At 46.2% G+C, this 14,000-nt stretch overlaps 1 protein-coding gene across 1 annotated transcript; it reads right to left on the minus strand.

The window, feature by feature from the left end:
* Window positions 1-9,384: 9,384 nt before the first annotated feature.
* LOC117851544 (auxin-responsive protein SAUR32) lies at window positions 9,385-10,498 on the minus strand. The gene has a single exon (XM_034733368.2). The coding sequence runs from the start codon at window positions 10,131-10,133 to the stop codon at window positions 9,732-9,734; it is 402 nt and encodes a 133-aa protein (XP_034589259.1). The 5' UTR covers window positions 10,134-10,498; the 3' UTR covers window positions 9,385-9,731.
* Window positions 10,499-14,000: the final 3,502 nt, after the last annotated feature.

The following is a 14,000-nucleotide window of genomic DNA, read 5'->3' on the forward strand; positions in this document are numbered from 1 at the left end:
CTCCCCACTGTACTGGACCGCTAAGAATGTCGGCTTGAGACTGTTCCTTAAGCTCAGACATTGTTGGTGTAAGTTTGTTGGTACAATATCAGCTTATGAACTGCGTTACAGAGGAATTTCAAATAATTCTGCTCCGTGTTGCTACATGTCACAGCAGGTGGTAACTTGTTGGATCCTTTTTTTCCTTTTTATAACGGAATTTTCTTTTTTATCAAGGCTCGTGACAACTGGCATCAGAGCTCGGTTGACCTTGTCCTCGCTGGAGATCGACCCTGCTGCCTCCTCTAAACACATATCTACCTAATTCGCCACCCTAATTCGCCACCAAATCAACGTACGAAGCACCAAGCTGATAAGAAAAGACAAGAATGTCAATTCGCCACCAAATCAACGTATGAAGCACCAAGCTGATAAGAAAAGACAAGAATGTCAGTTTGAAGTAGGAGATTGGGTTTACATCAAGTTGCAACCTTATGCATAGATGTCAGTAGCCAAAAGATCAAGTCAAAAGCTCAGTTACAAGTTCTTTAGGCCATATCTCATCACTCAACGCATTGGTGCAGTGGCATACAAACTTCAGTTACCAGAATCTAGCCATATATACCCAGTCCTCCATGTGTCTCAATTGAGCCTTGCCTCCAAACTCCACGGTGAGCTCAGATGATCACTTAAAACTGCATTTCCAAAACAACCTGTCATCCTGTGCAGGTCCTTCAATGTCGGCTCAAGAAAATAGGCAACAAGACAACACCATATGGACTTGTTCAGTGGCAGGAACTGTCGTAAGAATGGGCAACCTTGGAAAATCTCCAAGCTATCTAGATGAGTTTTCCATCCTTCAATTCCACTGTTAAAAGTGTGACATTCTGCTAATCTGATCAACTTGAGAACAAGTTGCTGCTTAAGGAGAGGGAAATGTCACACGCTACTATAATATGGGCCTGAGGCCATGTAATAGTGAGTAGTGGCCTGCGTACCAGAACGGGCCTTCAACCTTGTATCATTGCCGGCCCATGAGCCAAGCGTTATGCACTCCGACTCTGGAAGCGAAGAGGACAATGAATAAGAAACCTAAACTACTTTCCCTTTCCTTCCTCTTAAACCTGTTTGAGGCGGCGCCGCCGACCTCGCCGTCGCGCGTGACGCCAGTCACCACCTTCCCTTTATCAAGGCTTGTGACATGGTGATGCGAGATATGCGGCGCCAATCGGTGGTGGCGCGCCGGCGTGTTTCCATCGGCTGCCGTGTCGATTTTGTAGAGAGCCTCCTAATTTGGATCGGGAGTTTTATGAAAACATATTTTTCATAAAACCCCCTAATTTGTATCACGATCCAAACTGGGGGTTTTGTGAAAATTAATTTTCAAAATGCCCCCTGATTTGGACCCATATTTTGCTAACAAGCTCGGCGCCATGAGATCGCTGCTCCTCCCCTCCTCCGACCAACCGCGCCGGCGTCGACGGCCGCCGCACCTCCCGTCCGGTGCAAGCGCAAGGTCCGTACAACCATCCGGCTTCCCTCCTCAAACCCCAGCATCAGTTTTTGGCTCTTCTGGTCCGGTGCATATTAAGGAGATTCGCCGGCTCCGATGTACGGCTCCGTCGCCAACCCGCTCTCCCGGCGGGATGAGATGGAATTGCGTCGAGCTGGTGCCAAGGCAATTGGATGGCAAGCAGAAGAATGGAGACGGCCACGACATTTGCACCTGATAGGCGCCGCTGCCGTCGACGGTGCTCGAAGATCGTCAGCAATGGCCGGTGGGGGCTCTCCGGGTCTTTGTTAGAAATTTCACGGTTCAGTAGCTCCAAAGAAGAGGCAATAGCTCTGATCAAAAGAAGCAGCAGCAGCAGCATGTTCATAAAGAAGAAGAAGAAGAAGAAGAAGATCGCTAGAAATCTTGCTACTCCTGTATCCTGTCTAGTTAGAATTTAGAAGAGTTCACAATCTGAATTTCTGTAATACAAACTGTATTGCATCGGTGGTCATAGTCTCATAGAAGGGGAACCATCGAGATCGATCCATATGCATTGCCAAAGTTATGCGTGTGATTGAACTCAGACTTCAGAGTTGAGAATACTAGGGATTTTTCAGTGACATGACATTCTTGTGCTTCAGTTTCTACACTTCTACGCAGCACAAGGACAAAAGGATAAGGGTTACCAACGCATTGTCCAGGGCAAGAAAATATGAAATGATAACAGAGAGCGAGAGAGGCATAATTGCATGACATGAGCACCAAGCTCTTACACCTGCTGGTTGTGGCTGACAACTATCCAGTCTTACACAAGCAAGATGTGCCAAACAGTAATCTGATCTTTCTATATCAAAAGCATAGCTAAAGATACAGTAGCCGTGCCTTGCAATGAATCAGATGAACTCAGGATGGTCACTTCTGCCTCTTAGATTTCTTGGGGGGGTTCTTGACTAGTGCTTCACCCTCGTCATCAGATTCGCCTTCAGTGGACTCGTCAGGGACATCGTTTGGAGCATTGTGCTTGGTGATGTATTCCTTGAGAATCACCATGCTCTTCTCCTTCATCGTGGACAGCTGCTCAGATAGGATACCGGACTCAGAGCTGATGGCAAACGATTCTGCTCCAAGAACCAGGTTAGCCTTCACGCTTGGACCAAGACCCTGCACCGCGTCTTGGCCTTCCATCACTGCGGTTCTGCATGCAAAAATTGGACAGGAAAGAGGTAAAAAACAATTATAGCTATGGTGGATCAAAGGCGATGAACGATACATGACACGAGTGATCAGATCAAGCAGGAACAAAGCATAAAAAAAATATCATACTGCATGAAGTAGATGTCTTAACGAGTTAACAAGAACTATACACTAGGAGGTGAAATGGAATCACCGAGGCTGAATAGTGGTGCTTGGAGACTTCTCCTGGTGCAACGCGTAGATGTAACTGAACAACTATATATGCTTCCCTAATTGATAACTGAACACCGCTGATGCAAAAATAAAAATAAAAATGAGTAGCTTAAAACGTGGCCAATCTCTCATCTTTTGCAGCTAAAGCTGAATCTCCTCACTATCCGTTTAAAACTGTACTGAATCGTGAACCGCAGCACAATTCCAGCTATAAGTTTGATGCCATATTCATCGAAATTATGATACCGAATTCCCAGAATCCCCATCACCGTCCAGCAGACGGAGGATGGATACTAACTTACAAGGCAACTAGTCCTAACAGGTAAAGCTTTAGCACAGGCATCTTCCGGAGCTTCTGTATCCATCTACCCAAAATCCTAGCGAAAATCACACCATCCTAATCCGTTACTCGTGCAGAATCTCAACTAGCAGTCCTGCACGCTACTGCACGAAGGACCACTGTTCGGAGCAGGAGTTACAAACCGTGGGCGCCGCTGGGCGTTGCAGGAGGGCGATCAACGCAGGGTCAAGCCTCAGCCACAGGTGGGTCCACGACGGAGGCACGGGCCTAGCAGGCAGCGTGGGCAGGCGTCTCGGCGGGGGGAGCCGGGTGTTACTGGCGGCCGGCGGTGGGGAGGAGTCGAGCAGAGCAGGCAGGCAGCTGCGAGCGTGGTGGGGAGCAGGGTGGTTGGATGGGCCTTCCAATTATTTGGGCCGAGTGCTGTTAACAGGCCCACAGATACTGAATGGGTTGGCTCTTGGAGACGGTTGGGCCAAATCCAAATGCCATGTCGAGGCCTTGACAGGATCAACAGCCTCTCACACCCTCTCAACCCGACCGAGCGTAGCTCGGGTGGCTGCTTCGCCCAGACCGTCCGGGTTCGATCCTTGAGGTCGGACGAAGTGTTTCATCGGGATTTTTCCCCAGTTGTACTCAGATTAGTTCTGAATTCGCTAGGTACATACACATGCATATAAGTGATAGTACATGTCCCCGTACATTGGAAATCTAGGCCTCCCAGTATCTTCCATAAACGTATGTATGGACGCGCACGCGTGTATGTGTGTGTGGCGTGAGTGTGAAGTGCGTTGATTGTGTGCGTCCTTGTTGACCCTTAGAAAAATCAACTCGACCACACAACTGATGAGATAGGGAGGCTTTGTCCAAGTGCTCCCTAGACGGCCTACCGGTTTCAGACGCCATTCTCTTCTCACCTTCAATCGGAACAGGTTTTCAGTTTCGCCCTCGCTGTCAGAGTCAGACGGTCAGACCTGCTCGCCGCTGCAGTTTTCTAGGTTCCTGGGATGGAGCACAAAAACCAGCAGGTCCCCCGCCGGCGTCCTTATCACGGCGACATTCCCGCCCCCCAAGAAAAAGAAACCACTAGCCAGGCAGCCATTGTCATGGGTTCCAGAAATCGACCGGAACTCCATCGCCGTACCATTGATCAATCAATCCCGTCCTCCAGCTGGACGCCGTCGTCCTCTGAAACCCTTCGTCTCTTTCAGCTCGTCGATCAGGCCGAGTGCCCTGCGCGCCCAGCACCAGCAACAGACCGGGCGGCGGAGCCGGGAGCTCCACCCCCGCCGTTGCCGGCGAACCACGAGATCGACGACGTCGCTGTCGATCAGTGCCCGAGAATGGCAAGGGCATTGACGGGCGCACGCACAGCCGTGTGATGCTAGTAAATTAAAACAAATTCCCTCCCGTTAATGGCGGCTTGCTTGGTGGGTTCGCTTCAGTCCCCCGTTTCGCTTTCGGCGAAAAGGATATGGCATTTCGGATCGTGCTTTTCGGCCTGCGAGAGGAGACACGCACATGCAAGCTGCTCTCCTCTCTCTTGGGGCGTTTGGTTGGGCAGCCATTGCTGTCATCTCCTGGTCGCCGCATGACTTCTTCTGCTCCACCGTCGTCCCGGGCCTGCAACAGCCGTCAGCATATACATTTTAATTTGACCAAATTTTTTTTGTCAAAAATTATATTCATGTTAGCGAAGATGGTTGCAATTTATATGCGGTGGTAAAAAGTGCATTTGAGAAGAAAAAAGATAAGTAATGTTTTGTTTTTTCTAACAAATGTCAAAGTCTGAATGACCTCAGACACACATCGTATACAACACATTATTTGCATTTCTGCACCAATAAGGTGATCGATATGCATGTGGATAATGCCATGTTGTAGCTAGTAGAACGTATGCATCTGGGTGATACGGATATGCGAGTGCTAGCTGTCTCTGTTGTTATCTTGGCAGCCATCATGGAAGCAAGATTGAATCCAGGCGATGGGCCATCTGCATGTGAGCAGAGCTGGTCCTGGACAAGTACAGCACGGGACAGAGAGTACGTGCACCGCAAACATAATCTCTTTCCAAATGTACACAAGCAAAACGCCGTCCCAGAGACGCATTTCCGGCCAGGAATGTTTGAGGAGCAGAAGCGAGTGAGGCACACACGATTGCCAAGGAATATGTTCCTGAACTGAAATTCTGAAACGGGTTTGTTTTCATGGACAGAAAAACCAACACGAGAGTACGTGTTCAGATAAGCCAGCTAGCTGCTTCTTCCTCACCACTTGGACGGGAGGAATCGAATATTTCGTGGTCTTTTTCGGAGAGCGAGCGCCAAAGTCAGCACCAGAACAAGCATGCGACGGATCTGAAAAATGTCAAATTTGAAAGCGAAAATTGCCGGTTTCTTCGTCAGTTTCATTCTCAATTGTTCTCGAGATCAATTGAAGAATCATGTAGCAACTTGCGAGAGCTAGACTGAAGGCGCCAGTGTGTTGCGTGGTGTGAGCTCTTGGACCATTGTGCACAAGTCTTGGGCATGCATACGCTATGCACGATGCCAAACGGCGACCCTAGCTAGCAAGTTGCCTCCTAGCTCATCCAAGCGTCTGAAACTCTGAATATGTGTAACCTGATCCTACATATTGAGCGTAGATGTGGTCATACTTTTGTCCATGAAGAGGACACATGTGTTGCAAGTAGGCGGCGACCGTTGAAAGTCGACGATGCACGCGTGGCGGCAACCGGAATCCAACTTCAACTCTGCATCTGCTGAACTCTATCTTATGGAAACCCCTGTTCCATCAGCAGCTTTGCCTGCCGACATGAGCTTCTTCATGCCTGAGTGTGGTGTGGCTGCAAGAGATAGATAGCATCGTCAGTTTTGTAACTACTGCATCTGCAATCACTTTTTATTGGTATATTTACAGTACACAATATTAGACTATACTAGTATTGGAAAAGGAAAAGGACTATTATAAAAAACATCCAACGGTCATCCGACGGTCAAGATTAATTGTAAATCATTTGTCATTGAACTGCATATCCTCTAGAGAAGTATATATAGAAAAAAAATAGCACATACGAAAGGCTAAAACGGCTAGCTTTAATTTACATGTAGTACAATCCGTGCAGCTGGATTGTCCTTGAAGTGACCCCTGAGGTGTGTAAAAGAAAATCCATTCAGTCTTACGGTTGATAGACTCTGACTGACGGATGCATAAGAGACATAAATAAAGTTGCGTATAAGAAAAGAGCCTGATGTGGATCGAGTGAACCCAATCGTTGGACGAGAAGGAACGCAACCGATGACAGGATCATGCAAATCAAAGGCCATCCAGTCCTAATCACGCCCGCGTGGCAACGATGACAGGTGGTAGGCCTGTTGGGTATCCATAATTCATACTCAAATCCAGACCCACCTTAAATGGGGAGGGTATGGGTAGAAAATTATATACCCATTAAAAATGAGGAGGGTACAGTTTATCCATTGGATATACATAGTATCTGGTACAAAATTAATTATTCATCGGATATGGGTGAGAATGGAGAGGGCGATGATTAGATAATATATATTTAGATTTGGGTATGTACAAAAGTGGGTTTGTCGATACCCTTCGCAGTGGCGGGCCTAAGGGGGATTAGTTCGTCGTCGGTCAGTTTCAATTCTTTCCCTGTCCTCCTCCTACCGGCTGCTGACGGATGGATGCTCATAATGCCATCATGTGACAATTGACATCCCATTCATTCCCCAAGTTTATAAACATATAGCATGTTACTTTGCGCAACCGACTGACAGCGCCCTCACGCTTGCCATCCATCAGCCTGCTGTTTCCTCCATGCGTTTCTGATGAACATGATGAAAGGCTGAGAGATATTGCCATTGCCTGCTGGGTTCATGTCAGCATCTAGAAGGGAGAGGACAGAGGAGGAAGAAGATGATGCCATTGTCATGGCATGATGCCAAGGGCAGCTAGAGATAGAGAGAGAGAGAGAGGGAATAGAAGAGTCCAGAGTAGAGCCGCCCGTAGGTGTTAGCTGAGGAAAGAAACGAGAGTCACACATGTATACGTGAGATTGTCGTGCCTTTGTCTTGTTGCCCGGCCGGTGGAACGTTTGTAGCTACAGTGGATCCATCACCCATCGCAAAAGAAGAAGGAAAAAAAGATGTGGTCTCGGCCATGTCCATCTGCACGATATGATCTGCCCGTACGGAAAAGGACGCGATCCGTATGCCTGCAGCTCCCTTTCTCGATATGCATGCCGGGTGACGATTAGAGCCTAGCAAATGCTACCTATTCCTCAGCCCTTTCAGGCTTTCATCATCTAAAAAAATTCAGATTATTCACCATGTTCATCATGTGTGTTTTGGTTCGGTGCCTTTTTCGCAGAGACCGGATTCTTTTTTTTTCCAAAAAAAAAATGTGTGTTTTGGAACTAAAGTTAATCAAGGACACATTTTTGGTTGCTTTATATGAGTATTCTCAGGAGCTTAAAACAAAATGTGTGCTGCCTACTGCTTTAGCAGTTGATGAGCTAGCTCAAGCGCCACGTAGCGGCTTGAAGAATCTCACGTGTCTGCCCAACAACCCCTCTCCCTCTGTTCAGCTTCTGCCACATTGCGTATGCTTCATATGCTTTTCAAAGAGAACATTAATTGTTGCATATATGCTTTCATATATATGAACATGGGAAACCTGCAAGACTCTTACACGTCAAGAACACCTACCTGATATTTTGGATTCTATCATCAGTTCATCACACATGGATGAACTTTCATGGCCAAGGGTGATGATGGGAAGAAGTCATCATCTGCAGGGATCAATCAGTATACAGTGCACAATCAGAAAGAATTAACCACTGTGCTAGAAGGTTCATTGTTCTTGTTTCGAAAACAAAAGAAGGTTCTTTCTTCTAATATTGGATTTGCAAGTGTAAATTAAAATAGAGTACGTGCTACATGTCGAGCTCAAACATGTGTTTTCTATTCTCACCACACGTGAAACTTTTTACACTATTAGTATTATATAGCTTGGGGATGTAGAGGTGAAGAGGATGATTCACTTTTGTCATGTTCCACAGGGAGGCAGCATCGTTTTCATCCACTCGGAAGGTTATAACAAGAGCGATTCACCATGACAACCACTCCACTGATGAGTTGTGCTTAAGGACAAGAAGACACACACCTATTTAGTCTTACCGAGGAGATTAAAACTAACCCTATCTGATAACCTACATGCCAGATGCCCATTGCGTTCTTCTCCATTTGTCCGGCGAAACCAGTCTCTGTCTCGACCTTTTCTACAGCGGCGCCGCCCTATACACCTGACCAACCTGCACCAGATTCCTCCTCTCTCTAGTCTCTCTGACCTGAGCCAGGTCTCTCTAGCACTAGAACCATCTCTCTCTCTCTCTCTCTCTCTCTCTCTCTCTCTCTCTCTCTCTCTCTCTCTCTCTCTCTCTCATTCTTCTGACCTTCTGAAACAGTTGCAGTACCAGGTCTCGCTTCCCCATGCACACACATGTTCCTCGACTGAAGACGAATGTGAGCATGCATATGACGCCATTATTTTTCACAAGAACATTGTCGCCTTGCACTCTTTGCATATATGCCACTAGCTGGCTGTTGGACGGCAAGTATACAAATGCTAGCTACTACTCATTGATTAGCACTAGCTGTTCTCCTATGTTATCTACCAGCGAGTTCAAAAGAGAATCGTGATCAGCGGCGCTAATGCATCACTAAACACATGCTTGATTGGGAGAATAGAGGAGATGTGACAAAAGAAGGGAACACACGCTCAAAAAGAGCTTTTGCTATGCCCCCCCCTCTTTCTTTGTCAAGGGGCTCCTTTTCATGTAATCAGATGAGCCCAGTTAAGAACGAGCGCTGCAGGAATTAAATTGTTTCATACGAAATTTAACTCCTTGTAAATTTCTGATTTTTTTCGATATAGGAAAACTTTATTAAATTTTAAGAGCATTACATCGAGTAAATTTCTGATGATCGATCAATTTTATCCGCCTTCAAGTTCTAAATTTTGATGAGGATTGAAGGGCTATTTCTTTTCTTTCTGAAAGAGAATACTACCAACCGGAATCTGAGAAATTACACCGGAAAGATATACATGACAATATGCCAACAACTGGTAGTAGATAGCATTCACAAAAGAGAAAGAACGAGAGGAAAGGGAAAGGAAGATAGCATAAAGTCCAAGCACTGAAACCTGCACGATTCTTTGATTTCCTTTTCATCATCATCATCAGAAACCTAGAGAAAAACTCTAACGACGACCCATCGATCCATATGTCCAAACCTGCAGATCCACGATTACGCTAGCTCAAGCAACCAACCATGATCCTTCGATCATCCGCGGCCTGCATCTCTAAGTCCTAATAATCAAGAAAATTAAAAACCCTAAATAAAATAGGTGCTATTATTGTTCTTCGATCCATCCGCTCGAGATGGACGAGAACCACCTGCAGGCTGGAGCTGGCAGTCTGGCACGGCTGCAAGATCCATCCATCCATGGCCATGCACGGATCTCCCTTTCCCGCATCGATCAGGCGCGGAAGCACCCCGCGATGTGGAAGTGGTGGTGGTTGTTGTTGTGGTGGCCATGGTGTCCGCCGCCGGAGACGTGGTGCTTCTGGTGGTGGATGATGCCCTGGACGCGGCGGAAGTGGTCGACGCCGCAGGGGATGGTGATGGCGCCCTTCTGCTCGAAGCCGTACTCCTCCTCCGCCGCCTTGAGGAGCGCCACGAACAGCGGGTGCTTCAGGTACCCCACCGGCACCACGAACCTCTCCTCCTCCTCCCCGCCCTCGCCGCCGCCGCCGCCGGGCCCCACCACGCGCACCGCCATGCACCCCTTGGGCGGCATCGGCGGCGACGACGAACCCCCGCCGCTCGAGCCCCCCAGCGACGCCGACGAGTGCTGCTTCTTCAGCAGGTGAACCCCCATCGATCGATCTGCTCCGGAGTCCGGACGACGTGCTGCTTCTTCGACTTCAACAGGAGACGACCGACGACGAGACGACGACGACGGGCGGCGACGCACGTCAGTCAGAGCGACGACGACGGGCGGCGACGCACGTCAGTCAGAGCGACGACGCGGCCGGGGACGCGCTGCGGCACGGCGGCTGCTGCATGGCGGCGGCGCGGTTGCTTGGGGTGTTAGGGGAGGGCGAGGTGTGCTTGGCCCGGCGCGACACGGCCGGCTGGATTCTTTCTTCTTGGCTTTTGTTTGGGTTGAGGCGTGCGTGCGTCTCTGTGGGGAGGGAGGAGGCGAGTTTGCCCGTGTATAAGAGGCGTCTCCGAGTACGGGAACGAGGAACGGAGGGCTGCACCTGCGTTTGTTTGGGCCTGCGATTTCCTTCCCCAATTTTCTTGTCTATATCTAAATCGAATAAATGTCATTAGGGGGGAGAAGATTACGTCATAAATTTCGGTCATGAGGATCATTTCTTACTTTTTTTATTTTGCTTTCGAAACTTATTATATTAATCAAGGAGTACGTGTCTTTTGAGTGTGCGGAGAGGACGGACATCTAAAATCCACCCAGACTGGTACGTCGCGTGTCAAATGGCCATATAACCCTTTTGTGTGTGGATGGGTTTTTCTCGTCCGTCATCCACGATTTTGTGTTTCTCGTATGTTATAAAGTCTGATGAATAAAGAAAGTCATCTACGAACCATGTAGGATGGTAGGTGGGATCTAATTTATGATGCCTCACGTGTTGTGCCTAGGAGGACTCGGGTACGTGACGTTGTTGCTATATATCATTATATTAAACAAGAATGTTACCTCCGTCGAGAGGCAATACAAAATAACACACGGCATGAAGACTAGAGTGATTTCACTTCCCCTTTCGCATGCAATGGTAAGTCGTGAGGCATTCTAGAAAGGATCCAGCTAGGATGTACTCCCTCCTTCATTTTGTTTATTATGTAGGGTGCGTTAGGATTTAAAAAGATCGGCAACTATTGAAATTATATGCACGTTTAATAGCTAGAAATTCTACAAATATATTCATATTTCTTACTGTCTTAAATGTGAGCTGATTTTTTAACATATAATTAATCTATTCCAAGAGAAATGGTCAAAATTTGTTTCCCATGACCTTTTCAAATTGCTAAGAAAAAGAAGAGGGAGTAGGACGCCACCACTACCATCGTCTTATGTTCCCTCGCATTCAATACAATACAGTCGTTGGATACGGAATACGTACATAAAGCTAATCTCGCAGTAGCTAGTGATCATCAATATATGGACATATGGAATCTCGATTGTATAGGAAAAGAATACATGGATCGGAATCTATTCCAAGAGAAATGGTCAAAAATTGTTTCCGGTGACTTTTTCAAATTGCTAAGAAAAGAGAGTACAACCACACCACTACCATCGTCTTTTGTTCTCACGCAGTCAATACAATATGTTGTAGGGTATATACGAAATACGTACATAGAGCCTCATCTACTAGGTAGTGAATGATGCAAGGAAATATGGAATCTCGTATAGGAAAAGAATGCATGCATGGAATCTCTCATACGAAGAACAAGAAAGGATATGCATGCATTCATTGTATATACTATTTGGTGCCTTTTGTGTGTTGCGCTTGCTTGCGCCAAGAGTCAATATACGAAATGAATGTAGTCGAGAGGACTCAAGAATCCACGTAGATTCCCATCGCGCCTATGTGTCTTATTGTGCCATGGATCGGAGGAGGAAGCTTCTGCTGCAGTGTCCTGCTGCAAACGGAGGACGATGTTGTGGGATGACGCTTGTTTGTCTGTGTTCCTCCTCACAGTCAGCAACATGCCAACGAAGTTTTCGTTAAAATGCTAGAATGCTTCAGCCTTAAGAGATTACGTCTTGCCGATTAAGGGGGTATTTGGTTCTTTAGGAGATCCTAAAATTCCTGTCACATCGAATATTTAGATACTAATCAGGAGTATTAAATATAGACTAATTACAAAATCAATTGCACAGATGGAGACTAATTTGCAAGACGAATCTATAAAGTCTAATTAGTCCATGATTTGACAATGTGATGCTACAGTAACCATTTGCTAATGATTGATTAACTAAGCTTAATAGATTCGTCTCGTAAATTAGCCTCTATCTGTGTAATTAGTTTTATAATTAACTCATGTTTAGTCCTTATAATTAGCATTCGAATATTCGATGTGACACAAACTAGACTTTAGTCCATGGAACCAAACACCCCCTAAGAGGATGGAGATGGATCAACAACCTGCTGCGGCGGCGCAATATGTGTAGGTATGTCATTGGGGTCGCACATCAGATGCCTGACATAATTACCCACATTGGAGTTTGATTATTTTCTTTAATATGATTCTTATGTGCCGCACACCTAATATTTGGCACCATTCTCAGCAACAACTTGCTCGGGCATGCTTCATGTGGGAGAAACAAAGCGTTGCTTATTTTCTGGAGGTCACCTCAAGTGTTGATAGGAGCGGAATAAATTCCAGAACACCACTTCATGCTGGTGCTTCCAGAGACCCCAACATTTTACTAGCTGTTCTTTTGATTTGTCCACGTAGAGGGCACCGCTAGATTTTGCCTGCTAGCTAAACTGATTTGGCAGCAGTGTGGGTATTCAACTTCATTATACAAAACAATTTAATTCAAGCAAGGTTCTGTTGAACTCACTTGGCCCATCCTTTTATTTTCTTTGTCTATCTAGGTTCTACAGAGGTTGGATGGAAGAAAAAAATGTAGAATCTTTATCGTCTGGGTGCTCTTCCAGATTTGGTTTACTATAAACATGCATATTTAAAAATTATTTTCCTAATTAATGTACGTTATTTGGGATGATGGTGATTAGGGGGTGAGATTTGGGAGGTTTGTCGAGTAATACTACACCTTACTCGGGGGTTCATATGCTTGGGTGAAATCTCCTGACAAGGTTGATTTATGAGTGCTGGTCATTTGTTGGCGCCAAGGTTGGCTCATTTGTTGATAGGCAAGGAGACCATGTTGAGATGGGTATGCATGTGTTGTTTGGGTGTTACAGCAATCTGATCCACCTCACGAAGAAGGTACATGCCTCTGTTCCTTCAGCTCGCTGGACACATACCTCTGTTCCTTGAAAACAGTTTAATTTTATTTTGGGAATTCTCCATTCTTGATTTCACTAACCTATCTTGGTGCTTCTCCCACTATGATTATGAGATGTTGCGATCAAATAAGTGGAGGTTGTTAAATTCCAAGTCTTACATCAGTAGTCAAACACAACTAAATATGTCATTGCTATGTTGATATTGTGTAGACAAAAACCCTGTAATTGATTACTTCGCCAGTTTTAGACCCTGGCTCTGAACATTTTCTTCTCAATGCCTGAGTGAACATATGCCTGGTATCCATTACAGCCATGCCATGAGTAGCCAGCTTGATTTTCCTACTCAAGTCTTTTGGCAGCTGTCTGTTTCTCTGCAAAATAGATTGCGTTTGTGTTGAGTGTCATGACCATGATAGTTCCAGGGATATCAATGCTCAAGTCTTTCTTGCATTTTCGTACCTCTAATAATGTCTATTACGTCCATTGTGCGTTCATCTGTATTTCATGATTGATCTATTGTGAACTCTAATGGCTATTACGTTGTAGTGCTTGCAGATTTTCAGGGACACCAAGGGGCTGCCCTTCGCTATCGATTTTTATGAGCAGCTGTTGATCTACATCCCCTTCATCCAGGTGGTAAACTGCATTCCGCTCTATTAAAAGGCCCTAAGGAAGAGGGTGAGGTTTGCAACTACCTACTAGATTTCTGTGCATTGAAGCTAGATTTGTGCCCAATTGATAGT

Source organism: Setaria viridis, chromosome 4 (assembly GCF_005286985.2).
Source record: "Setaria viridis chromosome 4, Setaria_viridis_v4.0, whole genome shotgun sequence".
NCBI lineage: Eukaryota > Viridiplantae > Streptophyta > Magnoliopsida > Poales > Poaceae > Setaria > Setaria viridis.

Coding starts and splice junctions, on each gene's coding strand:
- LOC117851544 (XM_034733368.2), bottom strand. CDS start 10,133: ATGGGGGTTCACCTGCTGAAGAAGCAGCACTCGTCGGCGTCGCTGGGG.